This window comes from Meriones unguiculatus, chromosome 18 (assembly GCF_030254825.1).
Source record: "Meriones unguiculatus strain TT.TT164.6M chromosome 18, Bangor_MerUng_6.1, whole genome shotgun sequence".
Lineage (NCBI taxonomy): Eukaryota > Metazoa > Chordata > Mammalia > Rodentia > Muridae > Meriones > Meriones unguiculatus.
Genome location: NC_083365.1, coordinates 24,256,180 through 24,278,909, shown reverse-complemented (window position 1 = coordinate 24,278,909; position 22,730 = coordinate 24,256,180). Strand labels below are relative to the sequence as shown.

General features: G+C 43.9%; 1 protein-coding gene across 1 annotated transcript; it reads right to left on the bottom strand.

The window, feature by feature from the left end:
- Positions 1-8,328: 8,328 nt before the first annotated feature.
- LOC132648962 (uncharacterized) lies at positions 8,329-22,438 on the bottom strand. Its single transcript, XM_060371557.1, has 4 exons — positions 22,312-22,438; positions 20,329-20,492; positions 15,995-16,030; positions 8,329-8,789 (listed from the first exon to the last, which is right to left on the bottom strand). Exons 1-4 carry the CDS (start codon positions 22,436-22,438, stop codon positions 8,385-8,387), a joined length of 732 nt encoding a protein of 243 aa, XP_060227540.1. The 3' UTR covers positions 8,329-8,384.
- Between the last annotated feature and the right edge of the window lie 292 nt (positions 22,439-22,730).

Genomic DNA, 22,730 nt, shown 5'->3' with positions numbered 1-22,730 from the left:
GGGATCTGATGCGGAAGTGTTGGGGGAAAGATGGAAGGATCTGGAGGGGACTGGAACCTCACAAGAAGACCACCAGAGACAACTAACCCAGTCCCACAGGGGCTTATAGAGAATGAGACATTAGCTAAGGAGCATGTATGATCTGGACCTAGGGCCCCTGCACATATGTAGCCAATGGGCTGCTTGGTTTTCATACGGGTTGCCTGATGAGTGGAGCGGGGGTGGGGGGTGTTTTTAACAAGGACTCTATCGCCTGCTTTTGGATAACTTTCCCTTGGCACAGCTGCTTTGCCTGGCTTCAAGGGATGAAGATATGCTTGGTCCTGATGTGACTTGATGTGCTGGGAAAGGTTGATATGGGGAGGGGCATGGCGGGCTCTTCTTTTCTGGGGGAAAAGAGAGAGGGGAAGGGGGGTATTGGGAAGAGAGGATGAAGTGGGCAACCTTGGGATGTAAAATAAGTTAAAAAAAGAAAGTAAAAATAAAATTTGTAAAAGAGTATAAGGAAAGGGCAAAGTCCACAGAGCTTGGCTCCTTCAGTCTATGTGGCCTGAGTTTTGCATACAACCCCTAAATGTTTGTGGATTTAACCTAATAAAAGTCTCTTTCTCTCTCATGATGCATGTCTTAGCTTAGTGGGGGGACTTGGGGAACATGCAGGAACTCAGCTCTGTCCTTTGATCTAGTTAGTGCTATGATCTAGATAGTGCTATGTTTAGTTTTGAATCAGGATCTCTCTCTCTCTCTCTCTCTCTCAACCTAATTTTACAGAGTAAAGAGTGAAAAGAAGGTGGATCCGTGGCTGACAATGAGTATGTTGGAAATCAGTAGTCTGCTTGGCACTGAGTGCTAGAATCCAATCTCCCTGGTTAAGGTTTTTCAAACCTTAGTAAACATTTTCCCTATCAGGTGAGGCAGGGGGCTTCTCATTATCTCTCATTTTTCTCTGCATTTTGATTTCAAATCATAGTAGATGGAGATCAATGTGGCCTTCTCTCCATCTTACTGTCCCTTTCTCTTTTAAATTAGCAGTCTTCTTTGGAGACTAAAATACAGCTAAGGACCCGACGAGGACTGAATCTTGCTCCTTTTGCATTCTCATGTAAAAGCCTTTTCCCTCAGTGATGGTGTGTTTGAAGACAGGGCCTTGGGGAAGTAATCGAAGCACACTGAAGTCTCTGGTGGAATGGCGTTCTTACAAGAGGAAAAAAGAGATACCTCTGAACCTTTCTAGACTCTTTACACATACAGGGAAGGCCACCACAAGAGGCCAGACTTGCAGAGTCCTCGCCTGCAACCAATGGGAATCACTTTTATTTTCGACCTCCAGCCTGTAAGACGTGAGAGAAAAACATCTCTGCGGCTTAAGCCGCCCAGTCTGTACCATTTTATTATGATCGTCCAGGAGCTGTCCCACAGTCTACCCTCTAGCCAACCTGAATGTCTTCCTAAGACTTGGGTAGACTGATGAGTTGCTCTGAAGTGGAATGGAAGAGATATAAGAGGACAGCCAGCCAGCACCTTGAACACTCAGCCTGCTTCTCAAGACTCATCCGTGGGCCTTACCTCAAAGGAGATAGCTGAGGTCATCAACCACCAGAACGGAGGGTGACAGAAGGCTTCCCGTATTCAAGAATACCTACATCCCCGACTGGGTTGCCATGCCTTGATTCCTCACCAGTGCCAGCCCAGCTAGCCATTTCTGCCCTGTAACGTTCCTTTCCAATGTGTATTTGTTGATTTTCTTTTCTTCATTTGGACTCAATGTCCTTATGTATCTCCAGCTTTCAGACCCAAATTCTGTGCAACTCTTGCTTTACCATGACCCTTACTGATTCACCTACCTCAGAGCTCTTGCTGCCTCTCTCTCAAACCCAAGATGTGTGTTTCTGACTGGGTCTTTCCTAGGATAGACCATTTTGCTATGGTCAAAGGGCTATCTCTAAAACTGCTCCAAAACATTATGTTAGGAATGAGCGAGAGGCTAAAGGTTGAGATATAAAGGAAACACACACACACACAATAGATGTTTGTATTATCTATCTACTTATTGTTTGTGTGTGTGTGTGATTGTGTGTGTGTGTGTAAAGACAGAGAGAGAGAGGACAGAAAGACAGAAACAGAGAGACAGAGAGAAAGACAGAAACAGAGAAAAAGAGTAGTGCAGGCATCTGTGTGTATGTGTGCTCATGCACACTCCTTCCCAGGTGTGTGAAAAGGCTGGAGATTGGCACTGGGTGAATTCCTTGGCTGTTCTACAGACTGCTTTTTTTTTTTTTTTGGTCTGGCTCTCAAAAAAAAACAAAAAAAAAAAACAAAAAAAACTGACGTTTAATGATCTGGCTAGTTTGGTAAGCTAGCAAGCCCCACAGATCCTTCTGTCTCTACCAGTGTTGGGATTACAGGTGTGCACCCCCACATCTGGCTTTTTATGTGGGTTGGGGGGGCCGCACCAGGATCTCATGCTTCCATAACACGTGTGTGACCCGCTGAGCCACCTCTGAAGACCCTTTAGCGCTCTGAAAGTGTTGTTTGACTATGCCGGTATGTCACCCTTGTATCTCAGGAAACGGGACTCACTTAAACGTACAGGCCATTGTTAATATGAGCAGATGTGACATCGCAAAGGGCTTCCACTTTGAACAACGGTCCCTGCCAGGTAGGACAAGATGGTCTAGTGCCTGTCTCTTTCTGAAGCGGGTGAGGGGCTTATTCCAGATGAGGCAAGAAGGTCCGTTTTGCTCATTTTTTTCCCCTGCCAATTCGTAGCGAGTTACCAGCATTATTTTCAACATATGAATACTCAACAGAAACCTTTCCGTGCCGTGTGTGCCTTTTATGAGAGCTACATTGCCTGTTTCTGACTGACGAGTGGACTCAGGGAGGGACAGACAAGCAAGCCTGCCACGAGAGTAGCCAATGTCCTCTCTTCCTCCTTCTGCAGGTTCAATGCCTCTGAAGACACGGGGCTGTGATCTGTGGCCCAGGTGAAGACCCTGGTGCCCCCTTCCCCTCTCCTTCCCTTCAGTCCTGTTTCTATCGCTCATTTATTGGCTTGGGCTATACTGCTGCACCTGGGCTTCTTATATGCTCAGATTTGTTTATAAGCCCTTCAAAGGCAAGATGACTCCAATGTTTGAATCCAGGGCAAACCAGTCTCCACATTTGAGTGGCTGGCATTTCTAGGTATGGTCAGGTATTTATTTTTCCCCCTTCCACTGGGTGCGGTGGTCACACTTAGAATCTCAGTACTCAGAAAGTAGAGGCTAGAGAATCAGTGGTTCAAGGTCACCCTCATCCCCCACTACTTAGTGAGTTCAAGGCCAGCCTGGGGTTTTATTTACATCTGTAAGCTGGTATTTACATTTCTCAGCAAGCAAGGCTAGTCTCTCCTGAAAGCATTGGAAAGTTGAAAAGTTTTCTGGAATGTTCCATTCTCATCCCACCAGACTCCCTCCTCCCTCCTTTACCACCCCCCAGTCAGCTCTTTCTGGATAGTTCACCCAATGAAGCTGACAAAAAATATATATTCCTGAGGAGAAATTACATTTGGTTTAATCAACCTTCCTGGATAGAAGTCTCAATTTCTGTTCCATTTATAAGCAGAATTTCTGGCCCCAGCTAAGCGTTTTCAGATGTGTGTTTTAATGGAGACAAACATCCTCAATCGCTCTCCACCATATTTTTTAATATTTACTTCTCTCTGACTCCCTGCCACACAAGCCCCACCTCTGTCTTTTTCTCATTCAGAAGACCACTTTCTGCAGTCAGTTCTCTCCTACCATAGGATCTTGGGAATCCACACTCAGGTCATTAAGCTGGCACTGTGCATGTTTTGCTTTTACAGCTTCCAGGCATCATGTAGCCTGACCTCACTTTTTGAGACAGGGTCTTTCATCAAGCTTGCTGATTGCCTGGGCTGGCAGGTCGGCAGACCCCTGGGATTTCCAGGTCCCTGCTTCTTTGCTGTGGATATTGCAGGCTCACTCTGGGAGCTGGGTGCCCAGCTCAGGTCCTAGAGCTTACAGATCAACTACTTTACTCACTTGAGCTGGCTCCTTGCCTGAAAGGGTTTGTCTCTTTGTTTTTGTTTTTATTTTCCGCTGTAAAGGAAGGGCTACACATTCTGAGTGCTTGGGTGAACACTTAAAGCACACACACGCCCATCTGAACTATTCCCGTGAAGAACGGAACTATTTTTAAATGCTCTCTGCATTGACACCCGAGCTGAAGAGCAATTTTATGGCATAATTATAACGCATCACACATACTGGCTAAGCTTTTGTTCTAGCTGCGATGGTGCTCTAGAGTTCATTTTTCACCTCCCCTTCTCACATTGACTGAATTAAGAATATCCCAACTTTAAGGCTGCTCTTCCTCCAGAGAATAAAAATGATACTCTGAGATGAGGTGCCTAAAAAGTGATGGGTGCAGGAGAAGTTTTTGGTCCATGACTCACTTCTGTATTACGGGAGAAACTGTTTTTTTTTTTTTTTTTTTTTTAAACTGTTCTTTAGAACTCTGTGCAGAGGATAACAGGGGTGGGGGACCAGGAGGAGAGAACTGTGGGTACCAAAGTCCTGTACAGAGGACAGTTATGCTCATTGTCCATGTTCTTGGGCACCGCCCAGAGCCCAAGCCTCAGTTTGCTCATCACCACAAGGATGAAGGTAGACCAGATGGGTTTCAAACTAAATTCTACCATCCAAGACTAGAATACTAGAGTACTTTCTACTTGGGCGTGGAAAGATGGATTGAAAGCAAATACTAGATAGGCATTTCTTGGCACTTTGGAAAATGAAAAGAGAAAAAAAAAAGATTCCCTTTGGACTGTGTTTAAGTAATAAGGGTAAGAGGTTTTAGAATGCTAATATCTCAAAGTCATTTTCTTGATTCTGTAAACGAAAGTGCTATTTTACTATCTGGTTCTAAGAATGGCATAAAAATGGCACCTGGACTGGACATGGCAGAGCATGCCTTTTCTCACAGCACTTGATGAAGAGAGGTAGGGGAATCTTTATGAGTTACAGGTCAGCCAGCGTGACATGGTGAGACTGTCTTAAAAGAACAAACAAACAAACAAACGCAGCATAAGAAGAGTGATCATGGATGTCAAAGTTACCCTCATAGGACATCTTCTGATGCGTGATGCATAGTTGATATTAAATGCTGTATTTGAAGGCATGATTTTATATATATATATATATATTTCCACAGGTAGTATACATATCAATAAAGTTATTATAGACCTAATTCCTTGTCTATTTCATGTTTTGCTTTTGTTTGTTTTGTGCTGAGACTGAACAAAAGCTACACGTGCCAGGCAAGCACTTTTGTCTGTGAGCCACATTGAATCTCAATTTTATTTTATTGTATTTTTTTAAATTTTTGACACAGGAACCATTATGTAGCCCAGGCTGGCCTTGAAGTTGTAATCCTTTTGTCTCATCCTCCTCGGTATGAGGGGTAGAGGTATGCACCATCATGCCTGACTAGGACATGTTGAAAAGGCACTTGGAAGATCAGGGCTGCCACTTGGGTGTTCAGAAAAGTGTGATATATATGCACGGTGAAATTTTATTCAGCTCCCAAAAGGCACCAACGGAACTGTAAGAAAAAGGACATTAAACGAATTAAACCAATCTCAGAAGTACACAAAGCATATGGTGTTTTCTCATTTGTAGTTCTATATTGCTTCGATTTTCTATAGATGTAAAATATAGTCTGTGTATGCCTGACACTGTGATGGTTTGGATGAGAGTGGCCCCCGTGAGCTCATGGATTTGAATGCTGGGACCCTAGCTGGTGGAACCGTCAAAGGATTCTAAGATGTAGCGTGGGTGGGAGAGGTGTGTCACTGGGGTGAGCTTTGAGGTTTTAAAAGTCGGCTCTCAGCTAGCTATCCCTGCTTTGTGCTTGCAAGAGGATGTAGGCTCTCAGCTACTGCTGCTGTGCCTCTCTCCGTGATGACTGTGGACTCGAACCCTCTAGAACTGCGGCACCCCACCCCAAGCTCTTTCTGCTATGAGTTTCTTTCATCATAGTGTCTCATCACAGCAATTAAAAAAAATGTAACTAAGACAGACATGAAAGTCAAAGTAAATCTGTTTAGGGACAAAGAGAACTAGCAGAAGGGAAGAAGGGAAAAGGGAGGGCAGAGAATGAGAGGGCAAATATACTTAACACAGTAATACCCAAGGAGTGAAAAAAATCATCAAGGTAACACATTCATATAGAAAACATCAGTCAATAGAGGAAAATCAGAAATGACGAATGTGCTTTTCTTCTCCCTTCTACTTTTCTCGTAGCAGTTGTTTGTCTGGTTCTGCTATAACTAGAAAATGTGCTGATGGTTTTGTTTCTTGCTCTTTATTTTAGACAATATTGTTTTAGTGCTACAAAAGGTGAGGGAGGATTTAACCCATTCTCTCTCTGCCCCATATCACATGCTTTTTCTGAGTCTTGATAAAGCTATTGATTTTTTACTTATTATTTTGTAACTTCAAACGTTGTAATTTTATTTCCATTTTCTGGAAATGAAACCATGGACATCTTAAATGGTATCAAGGCATCACGTTTTCTTGCTACTCCTTACAGCACACGTATGTTTTTCTTCTCTCTGCCACTTTCTCTGACCCAGAATGACTTGCTCATTTAAGCTTGTGGCAATGCCAGTTACTATAGTCAAGTCCTGGGATTGGTCCAGGAGTCTGCTTAGAAACAAATGAAAGGACAGAGAAAACTTGCTTCATATAAACAACCGAGTTTTATTCATCTGTAAAGGATTCTATCCATCCATAAGGGATAATGTTATGTTCAGGAAAATATCTGCAAATGAAGATCATAAAATGAAGTGAGACCCTTTAGACTCAGATGGAGAAATGTTACGTATTTTATTTCATTAGTGGATCCAGATTTTATCTAGATACATAAAATCATTATTTATTTAAAGTTAACTCGTGTGTATGGGGGTTTATGTCTATATGTGTTTATGTGCAAATAAGTACTGGTGCCTACAAAGAAGACAGGTATGAGCTCCTGACATGGACACCAGCATCTGAGCTCAGGGCTTCTGCGAGAGCCATTTCTCCAGGCACCAAAATATTACAACAAACAAACAAAACAAAACACATGAGTGTGTTTGCATATTCATACAAAAAGGTAGAAGAGGTGATGTGTGGAGTAAGGGAGAGGAAGAGTGGGGAGAGAGAAGGGAGGGGAAATGGGTCAGTTGATATGGTCAGAGCATAGGACATACAGGTAAGACATAGCTTTCTGAAATCCATTGTCGTGTACAATAGATATTCGAAAAAAGTGAAAAGACTGTGTTCTTACCCTTAAAGCTTTCAGGCAATATTTCAAAAGTAATCATCTTTTTCTTGTCACATTTATATCATATATATACATATGTATGTACATACATACATACATATAACACCAACTTACATTGATGTTCTGTGTTTATCTGTATGCTTATTCTTTTAGCAGAACCTGTACTGTCTGACATTCTCTCTAGACTGATGTCTTGACGGCAGATGCAATTACTAGTTATCTTCCCGAAAAAGCTTTTGCAGACTGAGTTCTGTACCCGAGTGCGTTCAGTACACCCCACTGATTAAAATAACTAAAGTCACAGTCTCATCCTCCAAATTACTGTTGATAATTTGAAGTGTCACCTCCGAGTCACAGTTTTGGAAGAAAATGGGCTTTTTTATTCCAACCCAGGAGAGCACTTCTGTCCACCTCCAGGGAAGTGTTAATTACCAGGTGCCTTGGCTGTCTGCTTCACCCCTTGGGAGATAACACCTCTCCTGGCAGTAGACCAAATGGCCAGGCGCTAAGTCTTGCTTAATTCTATGAAACTCAATAACGGGTAAGTGTTCTGTACTTTCTGGATATGGATTTTGCTTTCCCATCGTGCGGTGCCGGGTTTTATTTTCTGATCCATCTTTTATCCCGTCGAAGGAAGTAAGGAGCGCAGATGGGGATGGGGGTGTGTGCTTGGGGGATGGGGAAATACTTGGTTGTGTAGCTGTGTTTCTTGGTAGTGTATTCTCATTTCCTTGGGGTGGTGTGATAAAATCAGGGCCCCACCTAGGGCTTAAGGGGCGAGACGACAGCTCTGAGCCCTACAGAAGCAGAGCAATCCTCTTGAGCAGGGTGAGGAACCATTGAAATACCACTGTATTCCCCCCCCCAAAGCACGGCTGCCTGTTTAAAAGCTCCTTGTGGCACGTGCAAAGACAGTGCTCATAGGGGATGGCAGGACATAGGCCAGAGGCTTCTGGAAAGCTCCTTATGCAAAATGGAGAGCTACCCAGGTTGCTGGCTGAGGGAGGGGAGTAGGGCTTCTGGCAGGTATGCTTGCCTGGAGTGGCAGAATCTCAGAGATGGAAATGGGTGCTGACTGAGCTGTAAGGCGCTGTCAGTGAGCTCTTAGTACCCGTTTGAAGCATGAACACAAAGGAAGAACTCATATTTCCAAAGGTCATGTGTCTTTCCATCTTGAACTTTTCCGGACCTCGTGACAGTGGGAGGCCATTTCCCTCATGCTGGGGCTTCTTGTCCTCTGTCTGTACCCCTGTGCAAGGGGCCGCTGAGGGGGTGAGCGGATCGATGCCTTCAGCCTTGCACGCGCTGTTCCCACAGCGGTGGCTCAGGAGGCTGCACCAGCGATGTTTTTCACATCGTGTGGATTTGCAGGTTTGGAGTCTGAAAAGCCAATTTTCATTTTTAATCCTGTTTGAGCCCGTCTCGTTAATCAGCCGTGGCCTCCTTTTCACACTTGCCTTGGGACACAAAGACAGACCGGTTATGAGCTGTTAATTAGCTATTAGGGACTGGGACACTTCCAAAGGGTCATTATTCACACTGTTTGAGGCTAATACTTATTTAATTAAAACTGTTCCTTTCCTCTCATAAATCCCTAGCTAAAATAAATTTAGCTGAAAATGTCTGCTCAGCTTAAAAAAGATGAGTGGTTAATTCAAATTCTACTGATTGTTATTTTTTTTTTATGTGACAAATGTTTGAACAAATGCTACAATACTGCCAAACCAAGCAGAATGAGGTGGGGGGCAGTGGAAGTGGGCTGTGTGTGTGAGTGTGTGTGCATTACACACTCATACCTGCATAGTATTCACCAGAACAAAAATCCACTCTTCTTGGTCACCTCTCCCTCTCTCGCATGCTTTAGTTTTCAGAAAAGCTACACAATAGAGGGAGAGGGAATTTGTGAGGTCGGGGGTGGGAGGGAAGCAACTTCATCGTTATACATTTAAATGCTATCAATGAATGTTAGAGCGTGCTTATTTTAACTCAAACTAGGATCACATGCCTGGTTCCTACACTGCTCTTCTCTCTCAGTCTCTCTCTCTTCCCCTCCCAAGTGCTGATATTACAGGTGTGTATCACTATACCCATCTGCCCAGCTTGTGTCTCTTTCTTAAAAAAAATTTTAGAAAGTTTCATCTAATCTCCCCATTAGTCCTATTGGACAGAATTGGTTCATTTATCTATTTCTGAACCAATAATGGCCAAGAAAAATAGAATCGTTCTCTGAGAGACTTGGGCAATACAGAACACACACACATACACATGTGTGCATGTACACACACACACACACACACACACACACACACACACACACACACGCCTGGCGAGAGTGCTCTTCTCTGTTGAAAGCAGAATGCCCCTGGAGCCTTCATCTGTCTCCATGAAGCCAAGATAGCAGCATGTGCTGCTGCTGCTCTGGATGGAAAGGTAACGGGCTCTATCCAGTTTCAACTGCTCAGCCCTGAAAGCACACCTATGGGTACCATTCTACAGGTTATATTTAGGAATATTATATATATATATATATATATATATATGCATGTAACAATAATTAAGACAAAAAGGCAATAAGGAAGGGAAACGACAGGGGTAGAAGGGAGAAAAGGGATGGGGAAATGAGAGATTGTATTTTAATCTCAAACACAGAAAAGGGTAGCAAGCAAAACGCTCAAAGAAACAACTTCTTGTTTTATTTGCCTATAGCAAAAGCAGGAGTCTCCCCATTTGATGTGGGTGTTTGTGCAGTTCTGAGGTAAATGGGCCTTGGAGTATAGAAGCCTTTCCAGGCAGAACATGAGGGAGAGAGTCTAGAATGTCAGTGTTCGTTACAGGAGCCTGTGAGGAGGCATGGTGACATGACGTGTGTGTGTGTGTGTGTGTGTGTGTGTGTGTGCGTGCGTGTGCGTGCGCGCGCGCGTGCATGTGCGTGTGTGTGTGTGCGTGTGTGAGTGATGAGCAGATTCTTATATTCCTGTGTGTGTTTCCTTCCTCACAACTTGTTTTCAGAAGTGAACCGGGGCTGTGAGGAGCACCAGGCAGCTCTGCGGAGAAGTGCTGAGATGGCCCGGGGGTGACAGTCATATGCCTGATCGCTGGGAAGCAGGTTTGGAAACAGGTGGTCCACCCACGTGCGCTTGCTGGATGGCATGTGGGGCCGAGAGTTGATGGCCTCACCCCCTCCGCATGGCCTGTTCTCTTAGTCACCGCCAGCTAGCTCTGAGCCCCGCCACCCAACCAGAGGGATTACAACTCAGTTCTCCTTGACTCTTATTACTTCCCTCACACAACCAAAGGCTCCTTTTTTCTTACCCCCTCCCCCCAAAAAAATAGCCCAAACTGGCATGACATTTATAAGTTTGAATAACAACCAAAGTGAAGATTCCTCAGGGAGGGAAAGTCTTCATCGATAGCATTTTATTTAGACCTTTCTCATGTTTATTACCTTAGCACTGCACCAATACATTTGATGCCCTAAGAGAGGTAAGTTTACTGGGCGATATCGCCTTCAAGGGTGGAAACATAATCGCCGGATGTTTTAAACTACACTGTTACGCACTACAAAATACCCTGGGAAAAATTCCTTCTAACTTTGACTGTAGCCCACACAATCTAGACAAGGAACTTAAGAGCTCGTTCTCCTATCCCAAATGGATCATTCTTGTTGGGTTCTGGGGACACTCACATTGAAGTGGCTGCTATAGCCTCAGTTACTTGCAGCAAAAGAGAAAGAAATCTTGGTTACTAATTACCAGTAACTAGGCCATAAACTCGCACTTTCCAGTGTCATGCAAAGCAGGTGCTTCCATCACAATTAATAGATGAACCGATCAAGTCAATTCCGGAGTGTCTGCTGTACTCTTGTGTGTGTATGTGTATGTGTGTGTGTGTGTGTGTGCGTGTGTGTTATAGAACATAGTACCTTTCTTTATTCACACTTAGCTCCTGAAGTGTGTGTGTGAATTCATTAATAATTCATGAATTACTAATTCATACTCAGTAAGTCGATCATACACCAGGAACCAGAGGATCTTGCCCTGGCTCTGCCTTTCACCAATAGCAAGGTACTGGATGGAGGCCACTTCCTGTCTGTGGATGAATGGGCAGGCTAAAAGGTATCCTGAAGTGTGAAGTGTCTTCAGCTGTTTTGCATACCCTACCTAATTTTCAGCTGGCTTTCTCTTGAGGATTAGTTCTACAGAAGAGAAGCAGCTGAGGCAGAATCTCATGCAAACATCATGGGCAAAGAAAGAGCCTTCTCAGACTTTCCTTGGCTTCTAGGTTCACTATCTGCCCAGCGGCCTTGGAAACAGCCATTGGAGGTGCACCGTTTCACCAAACAATGTGCAACAAGAAGCACTTGCTGCTTCCATGTTAAAGAGCACGTGAGGGATATACAAAGGTTTAAAATGAATGAGTGTGGCTTGTTTGGGATTGAGGTATTATGAAGCATTACACGGAGCCCTAGGAACAACTTTGTCTCCTGTACAAGGCACTAGGTAAATGGAGTCACACTGCTCTCATAGATATTTACAGTGTGTGAGAGGAGGAGTTCCCGTGAGGCCAGTGATAGAGACTCACTGGCAGACCTCTCAGAGATGGTGAGTCTTGACTTTTTCTTTTTGTAAGGAGGGCAAGTTGTAGGCATGGCATAGATGTTTGAAATGTGTGTGTGTGTGTGTGTGTGTGTGTGTGTACGTGTTGATGGGTTGAAGCTAAAAGGTACTCGGAGGAGAGGAGGAAATATGAAGGGTAAACTAAATTGTGTGAATTGAGCTACCTAAGTTCAGTTGGCATTTTCTTAATGAGTGATGAAGAAGTGTCATCTCTGGACAGACACAAAACTCGAAGGATTTCACCCATGTCAATTAAAAACTGAGGAAAACAAGTTTTTAGTGATGGAAGGCAGAAAGGGGGTTTTCTGGAGAGGAAGAAGGAAGAAATGACTAAAATAGGTATGGGGGATTTCTGGAATGATGGTAATGTTTCTTCTTTTGTTAGTGATTGAGGTATAGGGGTGTATACTTCTCAAAGCTTACCAAATGCATCACTGATCTGTGTGCTTTGCTGGTTATTCGTAATATATTAACACACAGAAACTCAGATGTTTTTTCATATATAGTAGATCACCCTTGTTTCTTCAAAATGTTATTCATTCCACTTGAGGTGTCTATTAAAAGCAAACTAAAGTGTCATACGTGTTGACTAAAATCACGTGTCTATTTCCTCTGTTAATTAATCAAGTATGCATTAATTTGCTTCCTCCATCGATACCTCCACTTTCTTTTGATACCTCCACTTTTGCATTGAAAAAGAAAACCAAAAATCAAAATCCTAACCACAACTGATTTTTTTAATGCTGTTTTGTATAAAATGGATTTTTCTCCAACACTTCAGTGAGAGTTATAATTATAAGATAATCAGAGATACACCTTTCCTGAGATGAGCCATGACCATGTGTGTGCCCTCAGAACCAGAGGAGGTAGCGCCTCCGCAGTGGAGGCTAAGTAGACAACAAGAAAGGACATAGAAGTTTCTCCACAAGTTCTGCTATAAAGAGCAGCTGTTTTCTTAGAGCAAACGTCCCAAGGCTTTCCTTTAATGCATTTGACTCAGAACACGAACATTGGTTTTACCACTACAGTTGGAAGGGATTAATATTTTTGAACAGCCAGGAAGAATTCTCTATAGTTGATAATTGGAACTGTTTGCAAAGTTCAGGCTCTAGGTGACCCAGAAAATTAATTTTTTTAAAGTTGTACTTGATAGGAGGCCACACATGTTAATTAGATCTGATGTAGACCCTAGAACATGGAGAGGACACTCAAGGGCATCTAGAGATACGGGAGTGAAATGTGGACATTAGCCAATAACAATAATGTATTGGTATCAATATTGGTCACTAATTACATCCAATGTGTCATGCTGATGCTGTGTGTTCTGAATAACAAAACTGGGTGAGTGGCATATGGAACGTTACACACTATTTTCTCAATTTTTTGAAAATTAAACCTAAAAGAAAAAGATGTCACTAAACAATTGCATAGCATGGGGGAGGGGAAGACTGTATCTCTGGGCTTTAAAGAAAGGGCTTTAAATATGTTAATTAAAATAGAAATTCCATATGAGCCAGCTACCGTATTACCCAAAGGACTCTTAAGTCCTTCACAGGGATATTGGTTCATCTGTGTTTATTCCTACACCCTGTGTAACAGGAAACAGGTAGAGCCAGCATAAACGCCATCAACCAAGAGTGGTCAAAACACGGTATGTATGCATAATGACAGTTTATTCAGCTGCAAAGAAAAAAAAATGAAATAATGGCGTTTTCAAGAAAATGGTTGAATTAGGAAATTATGACCTTAAAACAAGTATTCTAGATGTTTAAAATACTACATTTTCTCTTATATGTGGGTCCTAGATTTCTCTCTCTCTCTCTCTCTCTCTCTCTCTCTCTCTCTCTGTGTGTGTGTGAGAGAGAGAGAGAGAGAGAGAGAGAGAGAGAGAGAGAGAAAGTGAGCCTAGCAAGATCAAGGCTATGAGTTCAATACTCAGTATCACACACACACACACACACAGGCACACACAGAAGGTGTGTTAAGTGTGCAAAATGCTAAACACAGAGTTTGTCATTTGGGATTTTCATTTAATTATTGTGGAGGCTGAATTTTTATCCTCTGGTCAAGAGTGCTTCCATTTGAAACTGTCAACTCACAACCTTTGCTTATTTTTCTAGAGAGTGTTATTATTTGGTTAAGGATAACTGTTATATTTGCAGATCGAAAATACAAATATGGCCCATGAAGATCTCTTGCTGAGGTTTGAGGTAGACATTGAAGCAGTCTAGGATAGGAAAGAACTCATCTGATTTTGATATACCTTTTTTGGATAGCCTTGGCTGTCCCAGAGTCACTTTGTACACCAGGCTGGCCTGGAACTCACATCAATATACCTGCCTGTGCCTCCCTGAGTGCTGGGATTACAGGCGTGGGCCACTATGCCTGGCTGGTATAACCCCCTTTTTTAAAAGTAGACTAGAAAATTAGGATTTTAAAGGGGTATGACAATTCTTACTATTTTCTTCCATTATTGTCTCTAAGTTTGAAAATAGGTCAGCAATCAGCATGCAAAGTTCTTCAAAGCAAGAAAAGAAATGAGAGCTTTTTTGTGGGATGATTGTTTAGCTAATCCCTGACCATTGACCAGCTAAGGACATTCTTTATGGTTGTAGTTCCTCTAAGCGGAGGGGCCTGGTGGCTATGTCTGTGGACAGTCTGAGACTGCGGCCTCGTTGCTCAGAGGTCTCCCTGCCACAGACCTGGCACCACAGCTTGCTTCTGTTTTCTTCAGCCCTCCTAAGTCTGTGCTTTTTGTGCACAGACTCTCACACACAAGTCTTCTACTTGTGTCCCACAAGACGAAATGAGTGTCTGGAATGCTGCCTGTAGTTGTGTCCTTAAAAAAAAATGTTATTTAGTCATTCTGTATCTTGACCTGGAAAAGTCGTCTATTATTAATTTAAAAAGTTTTCTATTTATTTATTGTGTCTATGCAGACGCATGAGGGTGTCATGATGTGAATGTGTGAGGTCGGAGGGCACCTGGCAGAAGTCGATTCTCTCCTCTGACACATGCTTCTGGGTAGCGAGTTCAGATTGCCACGCTTGGCAGCAAATGTCTTTACACACGGAATCTCTCATGGGTCTTTTGTCATTAACTTTTAAGGTCACGACTTGCTATTGCCATTTTGATGCCAATCAATCTTTTACCTTCATTGTGATTCCTTTCTCCCCAACTCTTATATTTGTGACTAATTTTTAGTGTTTTTTTTATTCATTATTTTGATGTATCTGTTTTAGACTTGCTTTATAGCTACTATGAGGCTTAAAAAAAATCATGTTTAGATTATAAGGAGCTGGTGATCATAAAGATTAGAAAAGAAACAAAAAGGAGGCCAAGGCTTGCATCCATTTGCTCTCCACTTTTGAATCTTAATTTTTTTTTTGAGATAACATCTCACCAAACTTGCCCAGAACTTATGATTCTTCTTCCTTGGCCTTCCAAGGAGCTGAGACCACAGGCATGCATCATTGCACCACTGCTCCTGCAGTTTATTCACTTTGTATCCCCTTGTAGCTCCCTTCCTCCTCCCTTCCCAATACTTTCCTCCCTCCCTATTCCCACCTATTCCCCTCCCCAGCCCACTGATAAGGGAGGTCCTCCTCCCCTTCCTTCTGATCCTAGTCTACCAGGTCTCATCAGCAGTGGCTGCATTGTCTTTCTCTGTGGCCTGGTAAGGCTGCTCCTACCTCAGGGGGAGGTGATCAAAGAGCCAGCCACTGAGTTCATGTCAGAGACCTTCCCTGATCCCTTTACTATGGAACCCACTTGGACACTGAATAGCCATGGGCTACATCTGTGCAGGGGTTCTAGGTTATCACCATGAGTGGGCCTTGGTTGGAGTATGAGTCTCAGAAAAGACCCTCATGCCCAGAATTTTCTGTTCTGTTGCTCTCCTTGTGGAGCTCCTGTCCTCTCTAGGTCTTACTATTTCCCATTGCTTTCATAAGATTCCCTGCACTCTGCCCAAAAGTTGCCCATAAGTCTCAGCATCTGCCTAGATAACCTGCAGGATAGAGTCTTTCAGCACTCTTGCATCCTACCTTGCAACATGGCAAACCCGGTAGACAGTTTAAAGTCTAAAGGTTGGCCTTAATTCTCTTTGGGTCTGACAGGCAGGCAGGCAGGCAGGCAGGCAAGCAGCATCTCTGCAGGCAGGCAGGCAGGCAGGCAGCATCTCTTTTTCCCCTCGGCACTGCTTGCTGTTGAGGGCTGGTGAAGCTCCTTTCCTGCCTTCTTCAAGATGTCTTTTCTGATTTTCATACTGAAACCGGGTATGGCAGATACTTGCCCGGCTCTCTTAGAGCCTGTGAAACAGTGTGAGATGTGGATGGCTGTCTGAATTGGTGTCTCTGTGGGGAGAAAATACCTTAAGTAAATATTCAGCTGGCTGCCATCTTTCCCCACCCTACACACACACACACACACACACACACACACACACACACACACTGAATTCTCCTTCTGGTCCCCCTTACCCTCTCATCTAGCAAGTGTCTAGTGCCCGGTGACTTTTGATGCCATCTGTTGGCAGTACACACACATTACAGGAACGCTTCTAAACTGTACAGTGGAAAGGGCCAAGAGGATTTTAATCCACACTGGAAACTGTCAGTGAGTATGTGAAGAAGTGTGAGAGGACGTTAGAAGTGGAAATATGCTTTAAAGTTTTAGCCGACAAGCCCCGGGAGAGAGTGTGTCTGGGCATCACATGGTGGCTGCCCCATGGAATCTGGGTCCACTCCAATTAACTCCTTACCTAGTCTGGCTAACAAAAGAGCTGTTGAAGTGCCTTAGGGGGTCTCAGAGTCGCTAGGGGACAAATGAATCAAGATGACATACCCAGAGATTCCAAATCACTTGCAAAATAAACCAGCCTATCTCTGGGAAGCCTTAGCTCTGCCCTACCCACCCACAGCACCAGGAAACAGGGAACAGGTAAAGCCAGTGGCTTTTCTTCTAACACGCTATTTCTTTATGATCTGGGTTCAGGTGGCTTTTGTCAACGCTAAACGCATTCAAGAAAAAGAACCGAGCCAGCTAAAACATTATCTGGGGTTTCTGAGAAGTGCCCAGCCTGTCTCAGACTGCTGACTGTCAGATGGAAGCTAATGACCCTTGGGGCAGATGAAAGATTGTAAAGAGCACTGCTTAATTGAAGGTAGTAGAGGGAGACAGGGAAAATTGGAGGAGGGTAATGGAAGGAGTGCATTAGTGAGGTTTCTGCACAGGCACCCTTTACCCAGAGATTCCTGTAAGTGGCCCCCTGCTGGGCAGAACCCATTATCTCCCTGGGATACCCCATTATGGCTTAGTGCGATAGAAACCATGGTGCCATGTTCTTGGCACGGAGGAGGAGCAACCTCAGGAAAACATTTCCCGGAAAACCAGGGGGGAAGTATAACTTAGTTATGCAGTAGAGGTAAGTTCTGCTGCACAGACCTCTGCCTGTGGAGTTTGCTTTGTTGCTGAGGAATGATGACAGAGTGGGGGATCGTATGGCTTTGCTTGGTAGTGGAAAAAATTATGTAAAAACGTGTGCATTGCAAATAGCATTTCTAGGAATAACAGAATACTATGAGATGACAGATGTTTAGAAATTGGGGAGGGCTCTATCTATCTATCTATCTATCTATCTATCTATCTATCATCTCTCTCTCTCTCTCTCTCTCTCTCTCTATCTGACACAAAGTCTCCTGGAACCTAGGCTGACCTGTCATTCACTATGTAGTTCCTGATCCTTCTGCCTTCACTTCCTGAGTACTGAGATCACAGGCATGTGCCATTGGGCCTGGCTTGAATTTTTAATTATTTATAGTTTTTTATTTGTGGCTGTTAGGTCTCAGAAATGGGCTATGTTACTTCTATGCAGTTTAGCCTGTTTTTGTGACTACCCCATAAATAAGGAATGCCATGCTTCCTCATTTTACAGAAAAAAAAAGTGGGCCTAGCGATGTTCTAGAACATACTAGAGTTCATGAAGTCAGGTGGGGTGGGGACATGCTCCTCTGTGGAGTTCTGGCTGTCACACGGGATTTGCATGAACCTTAGATCTTCATGTCACTCTTATGTCCAGGGATACGTGTTGTCACCCAATATGCCTTTGCTGTATGCCCCCGTTGCCCCATTCTTTCTTGCCTACCTAGCCCTGAAGGAAGAATCTCCCCTACCCCAGGAGTGTTATACTAAATGAGCAGCTTTTATATAGCTTGCCCACTTCCCCTTGGTGTTCACTGCTCCCATCAGCCTTCCTCCCCCAGCCCTCCTTTCTTGGCCCTATCCTACACACATCAAAATTTTGAGCTCTGAGAAGCCAAGAGAGGACAGCGAAGAGGCCCCCAGGCCACTCTTTCCTGTGAGAAAGTTCTTAGAATTCTTCAAAGGGTTTACCCAGTGTCAAGTATCATCAAAGTGTGAAAGTTTTGGAAAGTGTATACCTTCTTCAGTGGAGTACTTTAGATGTATTCAAACTAGCTTCTCTGTTGCTGAAGAGAATTATTTTTACTCCCTCCCCACCATTTATTTATTTATTTATTTATTTATTTATTTATTTATTTATTGTGTGGCAGTACCATTCTTTTTTATTTTTTAATTTCATCACTTTACAGCCTGATCCCAGCCCCTCCCTCTCTCCTCCCAGTCTCACCCTCCAACCTTCCCCTCTCTTCTTCTTTTCAAAGAAGGAGAGCCCCCCCCCAGGTCTCTCAACCTACCCTGGCAGCTCAAGTGGCAGCAGGACCAAGCACATCTTCTCCTACTGGTGCCTGACAAGGCAGCCCAGCTGGGGGAAAGGGATCCAGAGGCAGGCGACAGAGTTGGAGACAGCCCCCACTCCCATTGTTAGGGGACCCACATGTTGACCAAGCTGCACATCTGCTACATATGTGTAAGGGGTCTAGGTCCAGCCCATGCATGCTCTTTGGTTGGCGGTTCAGTCCCTGTGAGCCACCATGGGACCAGGTTAGGTGATTCTGTAGGTCTTGTGGTGTCCCTGACTCCTCCGGCTGCCTCTATCTTTCCTCCCCCTCTCCTACAGAACTCCCTGAGCTCGGCCTATTATTTGGCTTTGGTCTCTGCATCTGTTTCCATCAGCTGCTGGTTGAAGCCTCTCAAACAGCAACAAAAACACAGATATGCTAGGCTCCCATCTGCAAGCATAGCAGAGTATCATTAATAGTGACAGGGACTGGCTCTCTCCAATGGGGTGGGTCTCAGGTTGGGCCAATGATTACTTTTACTCTTAACACTGACAAGGAATGTACAACAGCCAACTCAGAGGACCAACGGGCAAAGTCCATGGCATTCTAAGTTGTTTTTGGTTGTTTGTAATCTTGCTGTATAAATAAATATTTGTACCCAGAATCATGGAGGAGGGCAGGGGTATACTTTGGCAAGGCAGTTCAGGGGGGCCCTGAATGTGGAGGTGGGAGAAAGTGGAGCTTAAAGGTCTTTCTGTAGCATGGAAAAGCTGTGCCCTCACTGGAGGAAAATGCTGGGTTAGAGTTCAAGACCAGAACTTATAAACTTAGTGTACAAGGATTTTCTTTGTTACTAGCAAATCATGTTCTTAAGCACTTTACCTGATTTTCCAGGCTCAGCATTTGTATTCATACATTGCGGTAGGAATGTTGGTTGCCTTTCCCATTGCACAGTTTTTTTTTTTTTTTTTTTTGTCATTAATAAGATTGATCAAATATAGAAGTCAGAAATATTGTGGTCAAAGATCTAAGTAAAAACTAGAGTGAAGAAATCCTTCTCCCTCCCCTTTTCTCTTCCCAGTTTTCCACCCCCTCTCTCCCTCTTCCCCTCTGTCTCTCTCAGTTCCCAGAATGTCATGGAGTAAGCTATTCTGTAGCACCTTCTGCCCTGATGCCACCTCACTGCAGGTACACAGCAATGGAGCAAACAGGCCACAGACAGAAACTTCTAAACTATGAGCCTAAATAAATCTTCTTTTTTTTTCTTCCACTAAGTTGTTTCTGTCTGGTATCTGTAACAGTGGTAAAAGGCTAGTACAGAAAACTGGTGCCAGAGAAGTAGGATCATTGCCATGGCAACTGACAGTGTGGTTCAGAGGCCTTTGGAAGGTGCGTGGGAAGAATCTTAGTTATTTTCAACGAGCAGGCTAAAGGATGCCTCAGATTTTGCAAGAAGTTCCTATTGGGTGCTCCTGGTGGGAGCATGGAAGGTCAGAATGCCAACTGAGTGAAGGCAAGTAAAGAGTGTGCTGGTGAGATTTCAGACGGGAATCGAACCCAGGTCCTCTGCAGGAGCTATAAGTGCTCTTAACTACTGAGCCATCTCTCCAGCCCTGTATCTATGGTTCTTACTCACTCCCCCTCCCCCACACCTATCATGTCTCTCCAGGCTCCATTACCTGGGATGCTTTAACTCTCCTTGCTTGTTCAGGAGCTGAGCACTGGATGTTTTTATTCCCCCAGTCTCCACGAAGACGCTTGCCTAGCTTATCCCAAATCATCCACTCCTTGGTTTCTTCATCTCTAAGTTGGAATAAATACATTCCACTGTCATGCCGGAGGTCTGGGAAAGGAGACAGGAACAGTTGTCACTGGACACGATCATTGTCTGGGCTCAGATGGGAAACTGCTGGATGAGTGTGTGTATGTGTTTACTGTAGAGAAGTTCAGGATAGGGCTCTTTAACTGTGTTCATTCTCCTGGGGGTAGGACCTGTGCATGTTTCTGATGTGATGTTTACATCAGTTGGCAGGAGGATCTGAGGAGCCAGAGCTTATGTACCATTTGGCACAGATCTCCGCACACAGACCATAAACAGTAGTGGGGACAGTTATTTTAATTAAGCTGCTCTTTCACAAGGGTTCCAATGGTGCTCTATGCATAATTTTGGGTGCCCTATTGAGTTGGGGAGTCGAACACCCTCTTTACATGCCAGTACCATCATCCTAAGGTGGAAATGCTAGTAATGTGACCCCATGACCTGTTGCCCAGAGCTGACAAGGAAAGTCTTGTGGAAGGCCGCACCCAGAATGAACCAGCTGTGCTGGTTGGGTCTTGTGTGAGTCTAACAATGTGGTAAAGGGGCTGGGCCTAGTGATACCAGGCAAGCATCTAAGCATTTGTAGACCGAGTACACAGAGTCTTGCTCCACAGTGGGTTCAGAAGACCCCAGCCAGCAACACCAGCTGAAGGAGAGGCATCCACCCTCGTGGCCAGTTCTGAGCTTCCAAACTTTTCCCACTCATGATTCTTTTCTGCTAGAGATAGTTTTACATGACCCTGAGTATGTAGGTAAAAAAAAAATAGTCATGCAAATCAAAAGTTTACCGGTAACACACAACATAGAGACCTTTTATTTGAAAACAACTCCTGTGCACACATATTGTGCATTTATTAGTGATGAAAACAAATTTGCCTACTAACAAGTGTGCTTGCTTGTTTTTATGTAAGTAATTAAATATTGGCTGACTAATCTTTCAGGACATGGCATCTTCAACGTTTTTTAGTTGACTGATAATTTGATTGTCTTTTTAAACTGTCAATGCTGAGAATACTTTCTGTAATATGTAGCACTAGATAGCAGAAGTATGTTCAGGGACAATTCATTAAATGTTGAACAGTCTCACCCAAGCTAAAAACCATTTAACAACGTTTTATGAAGTCCAGATCAACCACTCAAAATAGTAATTTTAAAATTTAAACACAGTACAGTAAAAAAGATACACTCACTTCATACAGACACCCCAAAGAATGATAGTGGGAAAATACTGAGTCTTGCTTTCTGTCATCAAATCGTGTTTTTATAAAAACAGAACTTAGCATGAACAGAACGCTGCAGGGGGTAACGTAGAATGGTCTAGAATCTGAGCCATAGTTCTAAAAGCTGTAGGTATGAGGTGACCCGTGTTGACCGGAAGTACATTCCCATTTGTACCTTTTTCTGCCTTCACAGTCAAGACCAGCCAAAGAACCTTGAAGTGAGAAAGGCGGGGCTTTCCTCAAGAATCTGGGAAGCGAGTGCTCAAAGTGGTAATATCCTCAAAAGAGATACATTCAGTAGGATTTAGTATGTTCTCCAAGGCAGCAAGCCAAATCCCAGAACAACCCTGGCTATGGTCTAGGGCCTTCTGAAAATAAAATCTGGGTGCCGGGGAGCCCTCTATGTGGGCATTACTGAGCCTTGGGGGTAATAACAATGTGGACCAGGAGAGAAGACCTGTTGTTTGCAATGCAACAGAAGGCTGAGCTTATTCTCCAGGAAGCACAGGGCATCAAAGGGAAGATCCCCACCAGGATATACATAAGGACACCAGTTTAAGAAATAGGGCAGAAAATTCAAATTTGACCACGGTGTGGAATGATCTCCTTAGGGAAATTCTTACACTCTGGAGATTTGCAGACTGGCTGCTGGAAAGCTGCTACAGTAGCCGACACACAGTGAATTCTGGACCCAGCAACGAAAAGTGCATTTTGCTTGTTCGAAACAGGGATACGTTGTACCTTGTGCATGTTGCTATGTGACAAAGTTTTGCGCTGTACATTCAACTTAAAATGGGTATTTTATTAAGGGGAAAAGAGAGTCTGGACTCCGCTTTGCTCTTGCAGATGCCTAATAGCCTGCTCAGATGCTGTCAGCTGCACCCTTGAGTGCCACCTTCAGGTAGGTCCTGGATACTGACCTAGCGTCTAAGGGCCTCAGTGTTAGACAAGTAAACCCCTGCAGCCAACTTCCTGAGAGTGTCCTGCCTGAAGAGCAAGAAAACGGAAGCATTTCTGATGGATTGTTTTCAAGGATGATTTT